Consider the following 23,929-nt stretch of genomic DNA (forward strand, 5'->3'; position numbering starts at 1 on the left):
TCTATAACTCTATACTCTATAGAATCGTACAATTGGAAGAGAACCCAAGGACCATCCAGTCCAACCCCCTGCCATGCAGGAAATCTCAATCAAAACATCCCTGACAGAAGCCCCTGCTTAAAGACCTCCAAAGAAGGAGACTCCACCAAACTTTATCCCAGTCTTTTAATATTTCACTTGTATTTTGGTTTTGTAAGATTCTAGTCTATTATAGAACCGTCTATTATCCCTTCTGCTGTAAGCCGCCCGGATTCCCAGTGTTTGGCGGCATATAAATAAATACTATTATTATTATTAGTCAACTTGTCTGATTCAACTGTGTCAATAAGTTTCATTGTCCATTTTTCCAAATCTGCTGTTTCTTTTTGTTTCCACGCTTTCACTAGGGTCATTCTTGCTGTTGATATTAAGTAAAATAATTACCATGTCTTTCTCTATAATGTTTAATAAGAACAGTTCTGGACCAAACTTCAATTTTATCTTTAAGATTTTACATATTACATGATATATATATATATAAATATATATATTTACCAATATTTTTTAACTTTGTCACAAGACCACCAAAGATGGGGGAAGTTGCTTTTTTCATTACCACATTTCCAACATCTGTCTGAGTCCTTGACATTTTATGAAGTTTTTCCTGAGTAATATACCACCGTAAGTACATTTTGTAATAGTTCTTATTGTTTGGGATGCTGTATACTTTACCCTTTTGCTTCAAGGACGATTCTTGCTCTTCAAGCTCAATATTATGCCCCAGATTTCTGGCCCATTGTATCATATTCTCCTTTACCACCTCTTTTTCCCTATCATATTTCGGTAAGATTTTATATAATTGAGACGCTAGTGAACCTTCGCCTGTAGTTAGTAAAATAATTAACTCTTGAGTTGTTATGATCTATTCCCCTTGTTTTCTTATCTATCAAATACCTTTCCCTTATTTGTCTGAAGAGGAACCACCTTCATCTCTAATTTCTTTGAATGTCTTTAAGAGAACCTCATTTCATTGTTTGTTTGTTTTACCATATAATAATAATAATAATAATAATAATAATAATAATAATATGTTTTATTTATATACCGCTATTCCAAGGATCATAGCGGTGAACAGCAAGTAAGCTAATTAGCAAGTAAGCTATCTTTGTATGTCCACCATTTTGTCTTTAAACCAAGGATCATTTGTTTTGTGAGGGAAAGCCCAGATTGGGGTGTGTGTGTGTGTGTATATATATATATATATAGAGAGAGAGTTTTATCTTTTAAAATATGTTTTATTCTTTGAATAATGTTAATGTGTTATTTATTTATTTATTTATTTATTTATTTATTTATTTATTTTATTATATTTATTTGTATCCCGCTCTCAGAGTGGCTTCACGGCATTAAAAAAAGTGCAATCAAAAACATTAAAAAGTAATTGAATAAATAAATAATAAGTACATTAAAAAGGAATTAAATTATTACAATATTAAAACAGATATTTTATTAAAAGAATAAAACGAATTTAAAAAAGAGGAAAAAAAACTATAAATAAGAGGAAGAAAAACTGCCTGTTTTAATACCGTAATAATTTAATTCCTTTTTAATGTCCTTTTTGATGTAAAAAAATGTTTTTAATAATGCTGCTTTTCATGCTGCGACGCTGCTCTGAGAAAAGAGCGGGATACAAATAATATAATAATAATAATAATAATAATAATATTTTCTCAGTGATATATATTTTTCCCCACACTTAAGCACTATGTAACCTTATATAGTGCTTATTTCACATCATTATTTGCCTTGTCTTTATCATAAAAAAAAATGAAAAGCTTGATTTGACACTGTTTCTGGATGCTCTCTGGAGCTGACACTGTTTCCTTTGTAGGAAAGCTCCAGCAGCAGAGAGGGCTTTGCAACTAGTCTTTAATGCGCATGCGCGCTTCTCAGCATGAGAGGCTGCTGTTCCTCTTAGCTGCCGCCAGGTGGCAGCGGCGCCTCCTCCTCCTCCTCCTGAGTCTCCCGGGGAAAAGTTTAAGAAAGTTTGCAAAGTCTGGGGAGGCTGCAGTGCAGAAGTCTGAGGCTGGAGCCAGGAGCAGGTAGGCACTTTGTAGTGGCAAGGCAAGGCAAGGGGGCAGAGGAGCCCTGCTTGCAAGGCTCCAAAGGACAGAGCCCCTCTCCCCCTTGGGAGCTCTCCTTCACCTGCAAGAGAGAAGCCAAGTTTGCAGCCCCTGGAAGAGCAAAGGTGCAGCTGGGAGGGTTTTTTTTTTATTGTGGGGGGGGAGCAGGAGGACATAATGGAGGACATTTAGGGAGGGCATTGCAAACTAAAAGCCAAGGCACTGCAAACTAAAACCCTGCTTCTGAGTCCAAATGGAGGGCATTTTGGAATTCTTCCTGCATGGAAAAGGGAATGGAATGGTATGGAGGACGCGTCCTGGAAAAGGAGGACGCGCCCCACCATCCTCGCTGGGGCTAAGGGCTTCTTTTTTGGACCCCTTTTGCTGAGGAAAGGTTTCCCTTCCAACGCCTGCTTCGGCTCCTTTAAAAAGTGAGTGCCACACGGCAGAATTAATACAGTTTGACACCGCTTTAAGTGTCCTGGCTGGGGGAGAGTGGGGTTTGGAGTTTGAGGTGGCCCTGGAGCTCTCTGCACCAAACTGCAGGTTCCACCCCCCCTCCATATCCTGGACTAGCCAAGCTAGTTAAAGCAGGGTCAAACTGTGTTAATCCTGCAGTGTAGATGGAGCCTCTTTGCTCAGACAGGTCCTCCTTTTTATTCTAGGACCTGTCCTCCATTTCAGCCTTCTGTCCAGGAGGGATTCCACCATGTCCTCCATTTGGAGCCTAGCTCAGGCATGAGTTTGCATTCAGAGGAGTGTGGTTAGCTTTGGGTTTGGTCCTGTCCTCCATTTTGCTTGGCCGTCCTCCTTGGTCTCACCTTGTGTCTTTTCCCCATAGCTCCCAAACACACTGCAGAAATAATCCAGTTTGAGACCGCTTGAACTGCCCTGGTTCGATGCTGGAAAATTCTGGGAACTGTAGTTTTGCGAGACATTGAGCTTTCTCTGTTAGAAAGCTCAGGTGCCACAACAAACTACAATTCCCAGGATCTCCTAGCACTGAGCCAGGGCAGGTTAAAGTGGTCTCAGACTGGATTATTTCTGCAGTGTGTTTTGGACCCAACTCTTCTCTTCCTTCCCTCACCTTGCTTACCCTTTCTATCTCTCAGTAAAGGTCTTGACAGTCCCCTTTTCCCTTTTCTGTCTCCCCAGACTCCATTCTTCAGCACTTGGGTGGCACCCTTTCTTCGCCAGCCATGGATGCGGAGGGCGCCTCCTGCGAGGGAGCCTTTGCCGAAGCCCAGCGGTGGGTAGAGGTAAGAGAAGAGGAGCGGACCCCTGGTTTATGGGTCTGGCGGCAACTCCTGGGTGTTTTCTGTACCATGGGGTTGTTATTGTGGTGGTTTTTAAAGGCAGGGTCTGGCCCTGGGCTCCCACTTTCTGGGAAGCCCCTACCAGCTCCCTACCTGCGGCTGAGGTAGGCTGAACATACGCACCGGTTTTTCCATATTTCCAGACCGTCCCATCGTCTTAATGTAAACGTCATGTCTGTCTCATTTTGCGAGAATGGTTTGAAGACCCCTGTTTGAAACGGTGGGTGTCAAAAGCACCCAAATTGTATCATGGAGTGTGAAAAGTTTTATGGTAAGGTGTTGAAAGACCGAAATTTGCTGCGTAAGGTTACTTCCTCGGAGAAATATCCATGGTAAAACGTAGTCCCCCTCTATGGAGTTTATCACACGGGGGGAAATCCTGTGCAAAAATTTAAATGCTGGGAGAACCCCGCAAAAGTGGGTTGATTTTCACACACACGTTGTTGTTAAACCAGGGTTAACCCAAACGGAAAGTAGACAAAATTCACTCCTTTTTACTTTAAGGATTTTCCAAAAGTATAAAGGAGTGACTTTTATCTACTTTCGGTCTACTTTCTGTTTGGTTAACAGCACTTTAACAATGATGTTGTGTGAAAATCAACCCGCCTTTGCAGGTTTTTTTTTATTTAAACCCCCATTTCTGCACAGAATTTTCCCCATGTAATACATTCCTATGTCTGTCTAATTTTTTTTACAGGTTCTGTCACTGAAGAATAATTACTAGCTCAATATATTCCCATAATAATTTTTTGTTGTCATCTTAACTTTTGCATGAATATGGAATATTACATAACTCTGTCCTGCTTTTGCCATCCTAGTGTCCCGTTTTTGTCTCAAGGGAATATGGTCAGCCTAGGCTGAGGTGGGCTGGAAGAATTACGAGGAATGGCTCCTCTCTTCATGTTCATTATGTCTGGCCCTGCCTGAGTTATAGGGATGCGGAGAGATGGCTGACCTCCTCACCCCTTTGCAGGGATCCCCTTGGCAGTTATTTTTAGAAGCCTGTACAGGGAGAGCTGTGTGGTTTTGGAAAAGAAGAGGGAGTTGGAGCAAGGGCCTCTGTTAAAAGTTTTCCTACTTTTTGTTCCATCGGTTTTGTGGCTGAGAGATATTTAGCACAGTCTCTTTGGTGGAGTCCGTCAAGTACCAGATTTACAGATTACTGTTAAGCATAAGCACTATCTTGCTTGAGTTAGACTGTCTTGAGTTGAGTGGTGCCAGTTTTGTGTGTGGAAGGTTGGTTTGTTAATATTGTGTTAGGATTGCTAGATACCATGTTAAATAGAGGTATCTTTTAGAGCCGGGGTGGGCAACTTGGAGTCCTCCAGAGACTGCAACTCACATCCTCCTTGTGCTGAGGAGCGTTAACAGTCCCAGCAATACCCTTGGCCACCTCTGTTTTAAAGTAAAGAGTGTCTTTTATTAAAGTCTACTTAGACCAGTGGTTCTCAACCTTTGTTCCTCCAGATGTTTTGGACTTCAACTCCCACAAGCCCAAAACAGCACAGCTAATGGGTAGGGATTCTGGAAGAGAAAGTCCAAAACACTCGGAGGACCAAAGGTTGAGAACCACTGACCTAGACCTTCTAGAACCTAGTTTCCTTCTTCTAGTTTCCAAGCGGTTAGTTATGTTAAATCTATTGTAGTGAAATTAATAACACATGTCATGATAAATTGGTTAGCTTTTAAAGTAAGAATTGAGAACTTATAGATCTCCAGATGTGGACTCCCACCTTCCTTGACCATTGGCCATATACTTGTTGGGGCTGATGAGAGTTGGAGTCCAACAAAGCCACACGTTACCCACTTTTTGGCTAAGTCTTCTTAGCCCACTGAAATCACTGGGTTTCTGGACCCATGCAATACACGACACTGTGGAGGAGGGACCACCTTTGTTGAACTTTGTGGAGGGAGACCAGAGGCCTTTGCATTGGGCACAATGTGGGACATTGTGCATGGGGCAGCGTTGGAGGCAGTAAAAGGCCTGCCTGCCCCTCCATGTGACTTTGCACAACTTTGTGACCCACCTTCATGCCCAGAGCACAGTGTGAACCTTGCTAGTCACTTGGGGGCTGGACAGGAACTTTCTCCCCTTTACCTGGGTTTCGCCCACCACTGTCTGGGAGAATTTGACAATTGGCTGTGAATATTGTCTATAAATAGGCTTCCATATGGCAGGTACCAAGGGGAGATTATAAGAGTTTCGGTGTACACCTTGGCACCCTTTTAGTGTAGGGCAATGCCTCTCTAGAGTCCTAGGTTCTGCAAGGAGTTTATTTTTGAGGTGAACCTGGGGATTTTACTCTCACTTGTAAAGTCTTGAGCTTTGGGTGGGAGTACCTTGGTTTTCCCTTCCAGTATAAGGCTGGCCAAAGAGCACCCAGTTATTGCCTCCGGATTGTGGTCAGGTGTTTTGCCCAAGGGAAGGCTGAGGAAGTAGGCAAGGGGTGACACCTGGTCACACCTGAACCTGCTTCAGGTTGCTCCTTCCTCTGGTTTCTTCCATGATCATTGTGATTTTAGGCCAATAAAGTGGCCTTTATTTAATCCAACTCCCTGTGTCTGATACCATTTTTCCATGATAGGTAATCAATTGGAATGTTGATTTCCATTTGTTTGAAAGTGTTTAAGCATAGTGACCTAAGAACGTACAGTGGGTGAATGGTTATATACTGTATTTCACACATGACATAATCAAGAAAGCAGTATTCTGTATGAAAGGTTGATTTCAAAACCTGAGGGTTTCTAAGTGTGGACATGCATGCTGCACTTATTGAGGCTCTTCTATTAAACATGCAGGGAATGGGGAGTCCTGCTGAGCTGTAGATGGTTTAATGAGATGGCCTTTAGATTCAGTTCCAACCTTCCCATTAATGTTCTCCAGTAGACAACTGGGGAGGGGGGCATTCCTTTCTACTTAGCAAAGCATATATCAGATTTTGTGGCAGGGTTTGGATCTTGATGAATTCCTTAGGGGGCAATTCATTTGTCAGCTTGAACTAGTGTAGTCTTGCCAAGACAATGGAATTACACTTAGAGGAGAGATTTGACAACTGATTCATGAAAGATACCTAATTATTCTTGGAACTGAGAATGGTAATTGGAAAAGGTACTATAAGATTAACAAGATGTCTTGGTCTCGTTCAGAAGAAACTAATTGCTGAAACTTTTTCTAAGTATATGGATGGCTGCAGGTGATTTAGCACTTTAGGAGCAGTTTTGAAAATCATACTTTCTGTGCCATAATCCTATAAATCTTAATAGTCCTCACAGGAAGTAATTCCCAACTCTGGGAATTATGATATACATTTCATAAGGCAGGAGTCCTTGACAAATTGCTGATCTTAATTAAAATTTGCCAGACATTGTCAGGTTTTAGATCTGTAATTTACAATCTGTATTAGTTGTTAACTGCTCTTAGTCTTACTGAAGATAAAAAGGAAGGAAAGGAAAGATAAAGAAGATATGGCAGCACCTTTATGAATAACTACTTTTCATATTTGCATGAGTTTTTGTGGATAAAAACCCACTTCTCTGGATGCAGTACGGAGTGGTATCAAGGCCTCAGGCATAACACATACTTATACAGTTGTGGGAGTGGAAAAGAATGTAATAGGGTCTTAAAAAGTGCTAATCATGACCCTCACTGAGGAGTTAAGTTTTAATTGTATTGTTTAATATAATTGTCTGAGGCTTTATGATTTTGACTTTGGTTATTTTCTAGCATTTCTGTATTGTTACTTTGATTAATAATATTGCTTGTGATGTTTGTTTTAATGTAAATTGATACTGTTCTTTCTGTCACATCTGCCAGAGCCTAGTTGGCTCCTCCATAATAAATTTTATTCATTATACTTCTGAAAAGAAAACTAGTTGGGGTCATTTTTCTCTTCCTGGTCTTTTCTTGTTCCAAGAAGAAGAAGAAGAAGAAAAAGAAAAGCTGGAATTTTGCGTGTTCTCATGGTACTTGTCCTGTTTTGGCAAGTAGAATTTCTTAGCCCAGGGGCTTTGAGTCCAACATTTTATAGTTCCTACATGGGAAATGCAAAACCAGGCTTTCTAACTCAGCAGGTGTGCTGGAATGTAGAGTACAAAGTGGCATTAACAGCAAAGAGTAAATCATAGCAGTATTTTCAAGGGAATGTCGAAGCTGCTGGAAAGCATTCTTTGTATGATCATGTTTTGTCCACAGATGGCAAACTTCTGTATTTTCATGGTTTACTCTGTTCTCCAGAAGGTTATCTGGTGTACTTTGCTTTACAAATTGACCCCTTTCTGAAGTACTTTAACAAAACTGCCTAGATCTAACAGTACAGGCTTCATCGTTACGAATCATGTATGCTCAGGCACAGCTACGGTATTATGTGCAATCCAGCCACATGACATACAGCTATGTGGGCTTAAATACTGTCCTTTTCATGACAAATTAAAATATGGACCTTGTTCGTCATTGACTTTTGGCACGTTTTATTTGTGTTGTGAATTATTATTTACTTAACTGCTTTTAACAATTGCAGGAGACAGTATTTTACAGTAGCTCTAATAATGCGTCCATCATGGTACACACACGTGCAAGACTTCTCTGTAGAGCAAAACACTGACATTAAGGAGAAAGCTGAAAACAGCTGAAAGCAGAAATCCACTAGAATGCAAACATGGAGACTTGTTTGCTTCATAGTACTGATGTGGGATTACTGTAGGCAGCTTTTGGGGAGAACCTGTTCTATCTCCAACTGCACTGAAACTCATGAATAAGAATGTTTAAATCTTCTTATTTGAAAAGAAAGCATTTGAAAATTGGAATATATTGTATAGGGTAGTGGACCTTTTCTCCTTGAAAAGTGGAAGGGTGCAGTAGACAAGCAAGTTTTTCTTTACCCTGAAGAATTTTCCTTTGGGCCATATACACTGATAATTCTTAGGCTTAGCCTTTCATCCTCAAGCATGTGAGCTAAGCTCTACTGTTGGCTACCTGAATATATTTTACTTTAAACTCATTTGCAGAATAGCAGACATTTCTCATTTATTGCGGCTTGCCTGCTTCTGCTCTCTCTTTAATGCATGTTAAAATCTACCATGGTCATAGGATACAGAATTCATCTGTGGTGTTATTATTGTGAGGATTTTTTAGGAACCTGATGAGTTTAGTGGATGGCCAAATCCAGCCTGAGGAACCAGATTCTCCCTAGACAGCTTTGGGTCTGGAATCCACCTAGCTATAATGTCATCACAGCTGTTTGCCCTAGCAACTTGGTTTGGAGGTTGACATTCCCTGGAATTCCCAAAAGGCATCACTCCCATTGGGAAGTGAGACTTGCTAATTGTGGATGGGCTGAATGCTTTGCCAAAATAGCCATTCCTTTGGCCTGTTGATGGTGCTTGCCAAATGAAGTCATGCAGAATGGCTTTGCCTCACTACCTACTATTCAAGCATATTCATATTGGGAAATGAGACATCACCCAGAGTGTGTTGTTTAACTACAGATGTTTCATTTACTTGCCATGGTCAATACCCACGGATTGACTTATTCCTTATTAATCTGTCCTAATTTTTTAAAAAGGGAGTCCAGTGTGACATAGTAGTTTGAGCATTAGACTACAAATCTGGAAACCAGGGTTCAATTCCTGCTCGGGCATGAAACCCGCTGGTTGACCTTGGGCAAGTCCCACTTTCTCAGTCTCAGAAGAAGGCAAAGACAAACTTCTGAATAAACCTTGCCAAGAAAACCCCATGATAGATTCACCTTAGGGTCTCCATAAGTCAGAAATGACCTCAAGGCACATAAGACACAATTCTTCAAAATCAAAACTTGTACATCTTGTGAAATGTTGTAATGAATCCTAATCATTAATTAGGCAAGTTATGCATTCCTGATACCATTCAGTTTCCTAAAATGACACTCATTATATTATTCCTTCTGCATATCCATTCACCTTTTTATTAACCACATTTTTTTTAAACTAGAAGGCTCCAGACAACATTGTCTTTTGTGTTTTCCTGAAAGAGAAATGGTCTAACACAGGGGTAGGCAACCTTTTTGAGCCGGGGGCCGGGTTGCTGTCCCTCAGACAACAGGGGGGCCGAAGCCGGGGGGGTGGAGATTTCACCCCCAGGGGCGGGGCCGCATGCCGGGGGTGGAGCCTCCACACCCAGGGGGTGGGGCTTCCACCCCCAGGGGCCAGGCCACCTCCTCTTTGCCGGCCCCTGACAGGGCCCCAGGCCCTGTCAGAGGCCAGGAAAGAGCCGGCGGGGACCGCCAGCGCTGGAGACCTCCCCGTCTTTGCTGGCCCCTGACGCCAGGGGCCCGCTGCCGCTGTCGGAGCCCTCCTGGAGGGCCCCTGCGACAGCAACTGGCCTCCCAGGGGCCCGCTGCCACTGCCAGAGCCCTCCTGGAGGGCCCCAGCGAAGGCAACAGGCCTCCCAGAGGCCCGCTGCCGCTGCTGGAGCCCACCTGGAGGACCCCAGCGAAGGCAACGGGCCTCTGGGAGGCCCGCTGCTGTCGCAGGAGCCCTCCTGGAGGGCCCGAGGGACAGCAACTGGCCTCCCAGGGGCCCGCTGCCGCAGTCGGAGCCCTCCTGGAGGACCCCAGCGAAGGCAACTGGCCTCCCAGGGGCCCGCCGCCGCCGCCGGAGCTCTCCTGAAGGACCCCAGCGAAGGGAACGGGCCTCCCAGGGGCCCGCTGCCACCGCCGGAGCCCTCCTGGAGGACCCCAGCGAAGGCAACGGGCCTCCCAGGGGTCCGCTGCCGCCGCCAGAGCCCTCCTGGAGGACCCCAGTGAAGGTCCAGGGCTCCGGAGGCCCCTGAAGCCCCGTTCCAGGGATCTGGAGGCCGCAGCGGGCGTCCCAGAGGACCGATGCGGCCCCTGAAGCCCCGTTCCAGGGCTCCGGAGGCCGCAGCAGGCGTCCCAGAGGCCTGGTGCGGCCCCTGAAGCCCCGTTCCAGGGCTCTAGAGGCCGCAGCGGGCCTCTTAATGGGCGCTGCCATTTTGCCCTTCAAAATGGTGGCAGAAGCGGCCAAAATCGGCGGCGATTTCGGCGGCAGGAGGGACCGGGGGCTGGCGGAAAGGCGCCCGCAGGCCGGAGGTTGCCGACCCCTGGTCTAACATCTTGATGTCTTTTAAGTTGCACTTTATTTCTGTGATAATTTTTTGCTGTAAATATTTTTTGAGATGAGCCACCCAAAATTCCAAATATTGTTACGTTGCCGAGTTGTACAAAGGGATTATTATATAGGTTATTATATTTTGAGTCTAGAAATCCTTTATAGTTATGCAGTCCCACTCAATATCTGTTTTGTATTTGTTTACACCTCCATGTTCTCAGTAGGCATTTTCAAGCCAAGCTGTTTCTACAAATTGATACCCTTGATGCAGATGAAAATGCTCTTGAAGTATATAATCAAAACCCAAAAGTCTGATATGTTAACATGTGGTGTTAATAGTTCTCTCACAATAGACTCTCTCTTCTCTGCCAGTAACACACAGGTGGCAACAGCAATAAAATTCTAAATGTGAAGTACAAATGTGTGTCCTTTTAATAAAGTTCAGGGACAACTTCTACAGTGTAGTTAAACATAAAAAGTGCACACATTTCAGTTCAAAGTGTAATGTACAGTATTGGTTTAAAACTTCACATGAGTGAGTTGTACTGTCAGTTACCTGCTACAGTTTAAAGTACGTTTTTAAAAATGCAGGTGTAGCTAGCATGTTGAAGGGATGTAGACTTTACTTTTGTGTCACTTTCAAGAGCAAACTCTCTAACTTCATTTCAGAGCAGGGCTGGACAGAATGCAGTCCTCCAGAAGTCGCCTGTGCTGATTGTCAGATTAGGGCAGATGGGAGTTGCAGTTCAACAATATCTGGAACCAAACCCCAACAGATACCAAGAGCCTACTGTCTCTTACTGCTCAGTTCTATACTGCCGTAGTCCACAGTTTTGCACCTGGTTCAAGTTGACAGACATCAGTTTTAGTGGAAGTAAATCCACAAGCCTAAAGCTTGCTCACATCTGGTTTAATTCTTTAATACCTTCCCTCACACCAGTTTACTAACTTCCTTTGTCCCCTTGAGAAGCTATCAGTTGCACTGGCAGACAAAGAACAATTTCCTGCACTTGAGAGCAAAGGGTTTTTCATCTAGCCACAGTGCCCCAGTCTGATCTGACTTGGGTCTCCTCCATGGCTACTTAGAAAACAAAACAAAACAAAAAAAGCAACCAGCAAGGGATTTACATTTGTTCTTAGATTTCCTGCAGGTACCTTCCGTGGCCCAAAAAGTTCCAGTATCTGAAACTCAGATTGAATTTTGCTTAAATAACTCTGTAACACAAATGTAAAACAGATTGGCCAGAAGATGAATTCAGTTTAAAATGGATCACCTCTTCTTCCTGTTCCACAGTAACAACATTCCATATATGCCAAAAATAGTACAGAATGGACTCTGAGGCATTTCTTTGTGTTGTGTGTGTAAGGAAAGACTCCTGAAGTCTGGAGCACGTGCAGCTTGGTTAAAGTCTAGCAGCTGCAATTCTTTCTTCCACCTTCAGACAGTTTGATTTTTGCAGAAAGCTGGTTCTCAAAAGAAGGGTGTTGAACAAAGTGAATGGGGGGAGAAACAAATCTTTCCTCCCCTCACAGGATTTGATCATGAAGTTATAAGCAATGGAAATAGCATGCATTTGATATACCAAGAACTCAGCATATTAATTAATCTGATGTTTTTTAAAAAAGAAAAAAAAATCATACTGTTTACCATTATCTGACCCTGAGAAGCCTTGTGCAGAGATATAGTAAACTAGGATAAATATCCCAGAAATTGGACACCTGTCTCCTTTTAAAGAATGCTGAGCATGAACCAAGCAGTGTTTACATAAACTTGATAAAGAACACTCAATACTTCTGAATATGATAGGTTTGTGATTACAGCATTCCTGCTATGAATGCTTCAATGCTTCTAAGTGTTGGTGGTTTTTAACTATGTTTTTCCTTGTAGCCACAGCAACCCAAATATTTTCAAGGAAATGATTGGGAAACAGTACCAACTTTGAACTCAAACCAGTATAACAAACTGTACTGAAGTAACATTCCTAGTCTTTTAGGTTTCTGTTCATGTATATGTGATATACATATATAATATTATTGTATAATGAGAGCTGGTAGGCATAGTGGTTTGTGCATGGACTACAACTCTGGAGACCAGGATTCATTTCCCTGGTCAGCCATGGAAACACATTGGCTGACCTTGGGTAAGTCACACACACTCAGCCTTAGAAAACCCTGCGATGGGTTCACCATAAGTCAGAAATGGTTTGATGGTACAAAACAACAACAAATGGTATAATCTAACTTAATTCAATTAGTTGCATAAAAAGGGATGCGAAGTTCAGGGTTGGTATTGTTTAGACTGGGTTGAAGCTGTATTAATATGGAAATCAGATTCATATAGTACTGAAAGCTTTAGAAGAACTATTAATATGTCCATTATTGTGAGTGTTTAGAAATAATTTTGTGGGAGTAAACATATGAAAACCTTGCCTTAAGCATTTTATTTATTAAACGTTCCAGTCAGCAATCTCACTGCTGACGTTTGCACTAGCTGCAGTTTCTGAGTCATCTTCAAGGGCATCTCCATGTCAATTGCATTACAGTGGTCTAATTGGGAAGTCAACTGCATGAACTACTGTAGTTAGGCTGTCACTGTCCAAAATAAATAAATAAATAAATGCGACAACTGGTGGACCATTCAAAGTTGTGTACCAATCAAAGTTAGCCCCAGCCAATCCAGACCATAGATTCCACTGTCTCCTGTGACAGAAATGGACCAGGATGAACTCTCCAAGCTATGCACTTGCTACTTCATTGAGCACTGAGTGCAAACTCATCCAGGATGAATTGCTTGCTGAATTGCCACACCAAGGAACCACCAACCCATAGAGTCTCCAACTTATTGGGAATCATTTTCACTTTACTGGTCACCATCCAGCCCACTACATCAATCAGGTGCACATCATCCTGACAGGCATTTGCCATGCCCTAGATCATCCATTTCTACTAGTTCTTATCAGCAGGGAAGGGCAGGGTTCAACCTTACAACAGGTAGGATGGATTGCAACAGCTGAAACTAATCCCAAGAAACCGGACCAAGTGGAACAGTAAGCACTTCTTTGGGCTTGGCGGGTGCCTTCATGAGTGAAAATACTGCTGAATCTATACTACACAAATAATCCAAGTTGACACCACTTTAACTGCCATGGCTCAGTGCCATCAAAATTTGGGAATTATAGTTTTGTGTGACATTTAGTCTTTGCTGTCAAAGAACTCTGCCACAACAAACTACAATTCCCAATAAACCATAGCATTGAGCCATGGTTGTTAAAGTGGTGTCAAATTGTAATATTTCTGCAGTGCAGATGCAGCCTCAGAGTCCTCCTTCAAAGCCTTTGGGGGAGGGGAAGATGCTACTTGCTGATCTTCTTTTAAAAAATAATTATTTGAGATACAAATAATATTAAATGCTCATCTTTTATTTACTTTCCAATGATTTAACAAGGTTATCAACCATTTTTAAATGATTAATTTAAGGCTAAACAGCTGTAAGTTGGCTAATCATCCAGTGTAATGAAAGAAAAGAGGCAGTGCCATATAAAACTTAATAGCAGATCTTTTTTTTCTAGCAAAATTGGCACAGCCATATGACGGTAGATGTGTTTCAGTGCTTAATGGCAAGCAAAATGTATTTAAAGGCTTAACTCAAATATTCCTATTAGGTTATGACATCTTGAGCAAAATGTGGTGAATTCATTAGAAATATTAACTCGGTACATAGCATTTGTGTGGGGGAATAACCGCTACTTGCCTAGCAATTCTGGGTAAGAAGCTCTTGCATTCATTTTACCAAGGACAAGGTAAGTCTTTATTGTCCACCTTGGTGATGAAGAGAATCCATATCCGTGACAAACTGGGTTTCCTCTTTATCTTAAAAAGGATTGGATTAAGTACTATCTCTTTTCTCATATCTAGAGAAGAGAAATTATATATGCTAGAAATGCTGCCACTTGCACACTGCTATGTGAAATTTGCTTTAATGTTAATGTAGTACAGAGCTTGGAAGTAACACCTTATGGGTAATGATGTCACTGTACCCTATGGGTTTTGAGAGTAATAAAGGAATAATGGAGTTTATTGTTTTTAAAATTAATGGCCAGTAACATTGATATTTTTCCCAGCGCACTATTTTTATATTGATACTATTGTCATATTGGTCCTCATCATTACTTTTGGAAGACTAAAATGTTTTTCTTGGGGTATTTTGGGAGGATTTATTTTTCATATCTTATGTCATTTTAATAGTGCTTTTAAAAGGAACTGAAATAGCTCTGTAATGCATACAAGTTATTTTCTTGGAGAGGGCCCCTGCAGTTATTTATGCAATAAATGATTTTTTCAAAGTAACTTTCCTAATGTCTTTGGCTGTTTTGATAGCAGAACGTTGCCCTGAAGCCTCCATATATAGTGACCATCTAAAATGGACACAATCCCAATTTGAAGCCCCCTCTCCTTCTTAATGGAGGAGTGGTGCTGGGAAGTATCATCACGTAGCAGATTTCAGTTGCTGTATGTGACTTGATGAATCTCAACTTGTACAGGACTGTCCTAGACAGATCCGAGATAGTAAAATTGGCACAAATAACACATTTTCATCTGATTTGAAGCACTGACTAAACTCTGCTATTTAAAGAGAAACTAAAATACCACAACAACTTTGTTCCTGGGAGCACTTGCAGCCTGAACCAACAATGTTAATAGTCCTAGTTAGAAGCTCACTCCCAAGGCAAATAAGAAGCAGTTGTAGAGTAGTAAATATTGATGAGCTAGAGCTCAAAAATTCCTGACATTGCTGCATTACGTGTCCCTAGCTTTATGGAGTTAGAAAAGGAGCAAACAACTCTGACTATTGCAGGCTAGCACCGAAAATGCGTGTTGAGCAAATAGTATGCCCAGCTTATTCATTAGAAAAATGCCCTTGTGACCTGCTTTTAAAGAAAACCAACTGAGGTCTGAATAGTCAAATGATCTGAAAAACCACAGACAACATTTGATGGATGCTTGGTCACCAGGAATGTTGGAGTTTCATGTGATGTCCATGACTGGCTGTCCCCAGTTATTTGCATTTTGAAGTTTCTTTTCCTACATTTATGGCTTTTCCAGAATTGGCCTCTTCTGTGTTTATATATTGTTGGTATTTCGGTTTTGTAATGTGCATATATTACTCAGATTCTTTTTAGGATTAATTTTAATGTTGCCAGGTAATGTATATATTTGGTATTTAATGCTAGTTGGCATTTTAATTGTGAAAAGGTAGGTGGTGCTATTGTCGTAAAGGGATGGGTCCATGTCTCCCACTCACAGTTGAGATCATGTTCCTAACTCATCCTGATGCCTAGTAATTTGGAAGAAACGTTTCATTTCTACAGGTTCTTATTTTAGAGAAGATAATTTTGCCAGAGTTGCTAAGCAACGTTCCCAAAGCAATCTGGTGTGCATGAAAGAAAAATACTTTAAAAAAAAAAAGACACAGTGCAAAACCTCCACTGAGTCTGGTAAATTGTCATCACTAAAATCAGACTTTAAGTATTCAGAAATGAATGTTCCAAGAAACTGGTTGAAGAGATCCATCCATCCATCACTTTATTTATATCCCACCTTTCTTCTAAATTGAAACTTACATAGCAGCACAAATGGGTTTAGCAGGCTGGGCATGGTGCTTCTTCCTATGGAGTGAAACAATCCTTTTTTTACAGGTTAGGTACTATCGTATATACTCAACTATAAGCTGACCTCATGTATAAGTTGAGGTCAGGTTTTGGGGCCAAAATTATGGATTTTGCCATGGCCCGTGGATAGGTTGAGGGTAAAATTTGGAGGCTCCTTCATTGTGCGTATGGCAAGATAGACTCTCATTGAGTCTTTTTGCTTCATCGCTTCAGCTTTCATATCAACAGGACTACTTTTGCTTGGCTTCAGAGACAAAGTCCTCTCCCAATGGCATGGGAAAATCTGAAAGAGCTGCTATCACATTTCCATAGTGACCCGTAAATAAGTTGATCTGGGATTTTGGAGTCAATTTTTGGGCGTAAATTTTTAGACTTATGGATGAGTATATATGGTAATTTGGTTTGCAGTAAGAGAAGAAATCCCTGAAAGATAAGAAAGCTTTTCACATTGACTTGTCTGTTGGAGGACCATTGTATCCTGTAGAAGCTTCTTGGTTTAGTATGAATCTTTGGGTCATGCAGAGCATTGGCCAGGGATATTCAGAGCTAAGGAGTGCCTTTGCATTGATTGGGAATGCACAATAGAAGAACACACTCAAGTGCTTTGGTTTAGTTGAGTATTGCCAGAGAAGATTGTATTCAACGGTAGTGATGGCCAGTTCCTGTCTCCTGTTATTGAACTTTCCACTGAGGATTCCCTGATAAATTTCCAGAAACCACTTGCTTTCCACAGCTTAAAAACTGTTTATGTGAGGATAACTAGGTTTAGGCATGATCTTCAAGACAGAAATGGCCATTTTCTGTGACAAGAACAACCTAATGTTGAGTAACATATAGAGGATATCAGAATTGGGGGGTGGGGAACACCGCATGGCTGTAGAGGCTTCATTTCAGGGACAGATTTAATTCTTCAAAAAGTAGACGTTTGCTTTAAATAAATCTGCCTGGAGCTTGAAAGCACTATGTAATATAATGATGGAGTCTAAGGAAATAGTTGTCTAACATGTGGCCACCACATGCCTCTATTTCTGGAACTTGTTTTAAAACCAGCCTGTCTACTGTATGTTTTCATGGTTTGCTTTTCTGCCAAGGCAGAAATTATGTCCGGCTGGGATGGATTTCCTGAATTTGCATAAAGAGTTTCCCCCTCTCCATCCTCTCCATTCCCAGTCCTGCTCAGAGCATGGACTAATCAATACAGTATGGTTCTGTGTAGAGGAGACAAATGAAAAAGGAAACTTGGGATAAAGAGTTCTGAGATTCATTTTGTGTAATCTTTAATATTGTTAGCAAGTGGTGCTGTGGTTCCCTCTGCCCCCCACCTCCTCTACATACTTTTCAGCATGGGAAGAGAACACAGACATTAAGCATCTGAAAGACAAAAGCCAACCTGCACATATCTCAATCAAGCAGCTCATTCATATTGTAAAACTTGGGTGGGCCACTCTCTGGAATGCTTTTTATAGCTGTTTTGCTGTGGAATTGGCTTGGTTTAACATCTGAATAAAGGATACACTTAAGTCTCTGTTAGGTGAGTATTGCTGTTTCACTGGATGAAGTTGGGGGAAGGGGGAGCTTTGGCCGGGGCCCCTGTAGCTTAATTTGAAATGTATCCAAGTTTTGTCAGTGAAGCGGAATGGCAAAGAAATTATGAGAAACTGGAGCTATGTTGGTTCATTCATGTTAGACTTGAGAAATCTGGATTTGATCCCTGGTTTCGGCAAAGGCTCTTTCACTGCCGTATGGTAAATTGCTTCAGCTTCACTTCTGAACCTCTAAAATAGGAATAGTTGTAACATACCAGAAATTGTGATGTGGGCTAGCACACAGAAAGAGAAAAAATGTATAGCATCTCACAGGGACTTGAAGGTATAGGAGCTGTGAGGGCTTCTTCAGATCTTGTTGCAGCCATGAGCTCATTATAAACCATAGGCAAGTTAACTTGCCATTTTTACCTTCAGTCTTAGCAAAGATATGGAGGTAAGTAGTTGTTATACAAATTGGCAAGGTGATATATGTTGAAGTCAAGGTGCAGTACAAATGCTGTCAATCCATGTATAAATTACAGAATTTTGCACATCAGAAGTTTTCAGACTCTGTTTCTTCAGAGGGTGCTTTCTGTGTTGCTCTACTAAGGAACCTTTGAGAAATGCACACAGGGAGGGGAGTGTTTCTTGCTTCCTGTGAGGCAGCTGGCAAGCCTGTGGGATCTCTGTCAGCCTCACATGAACTGAGTGTGTGCTTCAGAGCAGGTCACAGAGTTTGCAAATATTGGTCCCTGGAGTAGCATTCTAATCATCCATCTTCAGGAAAATTACATGCTGCAACTTTCAGGTTTGGAATTGCTTAAAATGTTTGGCCCTTGTTGATGAGATGAACTGAGATGTTGGGAAAAAAAAAACAAGTATAGGTATGAGCTTTACACCCAGAAAAAAGCAAAAAGAAATAGTGTTAGAAAAATTATGAAAAATTAAATTGGGGATTTAGAGGGCCAGTGTGGTGTAATGGTTGAGAGTTGGACTAGGACACTGAGAGACTAGAGATCAAATCCTGGGTTGGCCATGGAAATGCACTAGGTGATCTTGAACAAATCATTTTCTCTCAGCCTCAATGGATGGCAATGGCAAACCTCTTCTGAACAAATCTTGCCAAGAAAACCCCATGATAGGGTCACCATAGACTTCAAATGACTTGAAGTCACACAACAACAACAACAAATATTGGAGGTTGGTGGAGGCTGGGAATTGGGTAAGCTACCTCCCTTGATGTGTGTTGCACTCCTCCTGAAGAAGCAGGTGTGTAGCTTGAGAGTACTCTTAGAACCATTTTTGTTATTGGGCAGCTGGGTGGATTCTGATGTGGTGCATCACCTATGGCCTTCCCTGGACAGAGATAAATTGGCTACAGTCGTTGATGTGCTGGTATCTTCACAATTAGATTGCTACAATGCACTTTGTTTGGGGCTGCCCTTAAAGATCACATAATACTGTACCATTTTTAAAAGAATTTTAAAAGGAATTACACCAACTGCCAGTATGCTTCCATGGTGTTAGTAATGACATTTGAAGCCTGAAATGGATTGGGATTCATGACAGAAACTGTATTCATGCTCTTTTCTAAAAGTAAATAATCTGAGTAGATTTGGCAAATTTTATTGGGGTAGCTGAGCATTTGTGGATATGACCATCATCGCAGGAGAAAGCTTTACCACAACAGAAATGGCCATGTTCTCTGCTGTGTAAAACAATTGATTGAATAATAGCCGTGATATGGCCATTACAACCCATTGTGGAATGTCCTTCCATTGGGACCCAATTGGTATCAACACAGTTATTATTCAGTTGTCTTACACAAACTGTCACATGTATATGGTTTTAAATTCATTAAAAATACTTTAATGTTTCAATCTGTTTTTTTTTAGTTTGCTAAATTGTTTAACATGTTTTTAGCCTTTAAAACATTTTTATTATTTACAATTTTAAATTAGTCAAGTTGGTTTTATTGTACCTCTGATATCATATTTATTGTACCATTTGCCCCTGGATAAAGGATGTATATGAGTATGTATATGTGTGTATCTATCTAGTTATCTATAAAATCACATAAGAGCATTAGATATTCTTTTGTGTGGAATTGATACATCTCTCTTCCGCTAGATGTGACCTTTTCCTTCCAGATGTGTTGTGAGCACTTCATCTCCTATTTATTGTTATATTGGGTATGGATGAATGGTCACCTTTGTGACAAGTGTGCAGGCTGGATAGCGTGAGCATATATGTATTAAGTTAGTATATATGATAAAGCACCTTGAGATATATTTACATGTAGAAAGAGTTGACCAACTCGGAAACAGGATAGTATCATCCTTTTGTTTTGGAGACCATGTGTTATTGAGCTCTAATCTCCATTTTTAAAAAAGCAGTTCAATGGTATAGAATCCAGGTTTTCTTCTTTTTCCTCTGTATTTGGTTGGTCCCCCCCCCCCCCCCAGTCCTTTTACGAGCTGTAGTAGCAACAATAAATAGTAGAAACAGCAACCACTACTAGTCTGAGCCTGAATTGTAAGGTGAGATATGTAAATCTACATAAAATTGAATGAACTCGCAGAACCTTAGTTTGCAAATCTTTTGGAGGAAACAAGTTTCTAGAATCAAATTAGGAGCCTCTGTTAATTAAGCCTAATATTTTCCCCTAAAAATGACAATCCATAAGGTAGTCCGTCAGGCAAAAATCAGGACTGGACGCGAACTGGTGTGCGCTGGGGGATGGAACAGGGACTGTTGGAGGACGTAATTGTGTGCGATAAACTCCGTTTTCGGGTGGACGCGTGTGCACACGAGCGTCCTCCTTCAGTTCCCCAAACGTTTAAAAAACAGTGTACGATAAAGTCCTGAGACTGCTTTAACTGCCCTGCTCAATGCCAAGGAGTTCTGGGAACTGTAGTTTTATGAGACATTTAGCCTTCTCTGTCAGAGACCTCTGGGACCACAATAAACTACAATTCCCAGGATTCCTTAGCACTGAGCCAGGACAGTTAAAGCAGTTTCAAACGGGATGATTTCTGCAGTGTGTTTTGGACCCTAGTTATTATGGTGCCTATCCCTCCCTCCCTCCTTCTTTTTAAATGCCACATTCTGTTTGGCACAGCTAACAGGAAAATCAGTTTGCATGCACTTTCTGAAGGTGGAATTTATTCTCATTTTCTTTCCTCAGGCTGTCCCCATGCTTAGGTTCTGGCTAAGGAATTTCTGGTGAAAATTGACTTTTTTCCTTTCCCACCTGAACATACGTAGCAACAAATGGGACTTTTGGGGTTAATGTTAGACATGGCTGCAATATAATATGTAGTTTAGCTTTCAGTTGCCCTGTGGCAGTCCATTCAGAATTTATAGTTGCATGTTTCTCTTTTAGGCACTTTGCTGTTTTTGTTTTGAAAATGTAGTAAGCTACTCAGTGCCGACTGTTGATGAGACCCAGATGTGCTAGTCCTGGAGAAACCCAAACAAATTTGATTGCAGTGTCATAATGTAAACAAAGGCCAACGGAGTTAAGGAATGGCTGTCTTATTCAACATTTGTATTCTGAATCACTTGCAATATGCCTGTAATGCCACAAATTAGTTTAGGACAATGTGCAGAAAGGACTGTTAGATTTGGAGTTGATTAATGATTAGACTCTAACCAATACTGTGACTAGTCATTGGGAACGGATATGTAAAATAAGCCAGATTATGAAATACTGTAAAATTCACAGGGATAGTTTATAAGATAGTCTGATGACAAAGGTATACCCACCTACCTGTTGTATACCCATCTACCTATGTTGTTGAGCACAGTGGAACCTCTGAGGCTGCGTTCCCACTATGATTTAAGGCGAATTGCTGCTTGGGTTGTATGACCGTCATTCCCATTTGAAATCAGTTCCGATCGTACTGTGATCATTTTCAATCATGATGGAGCAAGGCAAATGCAAAAAACTTGCTCTTTCCTGACACTAGTTCTTTGGCAGCTCTTTTAAAAAGAATCAGTTCCAAAGTGTGTTCAACAAATGGGAATGACGGATCTGAATCACATCATTCTGAAGGGGAGGGACTAATGGCAGAGGGGCGTTTACAGTTTTTGGTAGATCCCCCCAACACTGCCTTTGTGCTTATAGTGTGAACTATGGGCACATTATTTTTTTAAAAATAAAATTGATAGAAGATTCGATTAATTGATTTTGCAACTATTTGCAATTAATCGGGTGGTCCAATGGCAGCGCATAGTGAGGCAAGTAGTTGCAAAACCAATGAATCAAATGTTACATACAGTTCCCAAGCTGGGCTTCTTGGGCTGCTGCTTACCTCACTGATGATGCACAGATGATGATTGACATGCGTTTTGAAGCAGCACAAACCAGTGGAGACAACAATCATGCCAAAAAAGTGATTACAAGGGGATAATGAAAAGATCCACTTTCATAGTGGGAACAATGGACCTTTGGGAATCACTTTACCAACATGGAGCAAAGGCGAATTGCAAACTGGTTTAAATGTAAGTGGGAATGAACCTCTGAGTAATGTGCAAGGGATGGTTCAGTAGGATGTTTGCATTTCCATTTTAACCTACTTAAAAGAGGATTTAGGGATATTTCATCTTGTTGGAAATGGATTGTTATGGATTATCATTTTTAGGAAAAAAATTAGGCTTAATTAACAGAGTCTCCTAATTTGATTCTAGAAACTTGTTTCCTCCAATAGATTTGCAAAATAAGATTCTGTGAGTTCATTCAATTTTATTTAGATTTACATATCTCACCTTACAATTCAGGCTCAGATTAGTAGTGGTTGCTGCTTCTACTATTTATTGTTGCTACTGTTACTACTACAGCTCGTAAAAGGACTGGGGGGGGGGGGGGAACCAACCTAAATGGCTCCAAATACAGAAGAAAAAGAACAAAACCTGGATTTTATACCACTGAACTAGACAACAACACACTCTTTCCCACATAAATGAAAAACTAGTTTCTCCCAATATTAGGGCAGAAGTACTACCAGCACTGATCTGGTGCAGGCACAGGTGTGTGTTGATGCCTTTGCTTCTTTCCTCGCTTGTCCTTTTTCTCACAGGCATGTGATTTACTGGCAGAGGGTCAGCTTTGCTGAGGCGGGAGCAACTGTAGTTATCCAGGAGTTTGCCACTCCCATAATCCCCCACCACTAGCTAGTGTTCATAGGAGCTGATGTTCATAGGAGCTGATGAACTTTCCAGGCTAAGAACATCCAGAAAATCACATTTTCTCATCCTTGGTATAGCTGAACAAAAGTTGGGCATATGATGGTGTGTCTCTCTGCTTTCTCCTTCTGATTCTCCCACACAGGCCAGTAGACTATTTGTGAGGATGAGTCTTTACGATGATGATGATGATGATGATGATGATTAAGATTAACTAGTTTGTGAATGGCTCACAACAAGGGCATTAATGAACTCCATAAATGTCTTGCTGATTGTCTACATGAGTACAAACTAGGTTATCGCAGAGGAAAATCTAGTCTAACTTTTTACATTTATGCAGTACTTTAATTGAATAATATGTGGCTACTATACCTTAGTATGCAGTTGGAAATGGAGAGAAAATGGGTATTCCATTGGATCTGGGTTCTGAAGTAATGTGAACCATGAACAAACAGCCTTTCCTCTTTAAATGGGGATTATCTGGATTTTGTATTCTGTGAGGATCATAAAATGATTTGATCTGGTATTTTTGTTTCTCCCAAGGCTTGGAAGTAAATTCGAAAATAAAGAGCTATTTTAAATCAGTTTTACTTCTTACAGTGATAAAATGAATGATCTTACCATGTATATGTATTCTGTATTACTTTAGTTACTTCTAAACTGGGAAGTGAGGGGGTAAAGATTTTTTATAAAAACCTGCAACTACAATAACAACAAACAGAGGTTAGTGAGTGTAACTGTAACCAATTATGCCTTTAGAATAATTTCCCACATGTTAGCTTCTAATGCTTATTTTATTAATTTCAATATGGTTAGTCTCTAATTCTTGCTTTTATTGAAGGTGAGGTATGTATTTGACAGATAGTATTCTCTTTTGGAATGAAGGGAGCAAAGAGAGTCCTAGAAGTATGAGCAAAGAAGTGTTGAGATTAAATTCCTCATGTAGGCAATTCACAGGTGACACAACTGAGCACAAAATTTAGTTTGCTTAAACCCATTAGAACTAATTATCCTAAACATGCTTAACT

At 41.0% G+C, this 23,929-nt stretch overlaps 1 protein-coding gene across 1 annotated transcript in view; it reads left to right on the forward strand.

Annotated features, from left to right (window-relative positions):
• The first annotated feature begins 2,019 nt into the window (after positions 1 to 2,019).
• The window catches only part of LMO7 (LIM domain 7), a 183,306-nt gene continuing 161,396 nt past the window's right edge, over positions 2,020 to 23,929 (forward strand). Inside the window, exons 1-2 of the mRNA XM_089511135.1 lie at positions 2,020 to 2,081; positions 3,258 to 3,361. Of these exons, the coding sequence (XP_089367261.1) occupies positions 3,302 to 3,361 (60 nt within the window). The 5' untranslated portion in view covers positions 2,020 to 2,081; positions 3,258 to 3,301. The remainder of the gene's footprint in view (positions 2,082 to 3,257; positions 3,362 to 23,929) is intronic.

This window comes from Sceloporus occidentalis, unplaced genomic scaffold, assembly GCF_023333645.1.
Source record: "Sceloporus occidentalis isolate IW3139 unplaced genomic scaffold, rSceOcc1.0.p SCAF_2, whole genome shotgun sequence".
NCBI classification, from domain to species: Eukaryota; Metazoa; Chordata; class Lepidosauria; order Squamata; family Phrynosomatidae; genus Sceloporus; species Sceloporus occidentalis.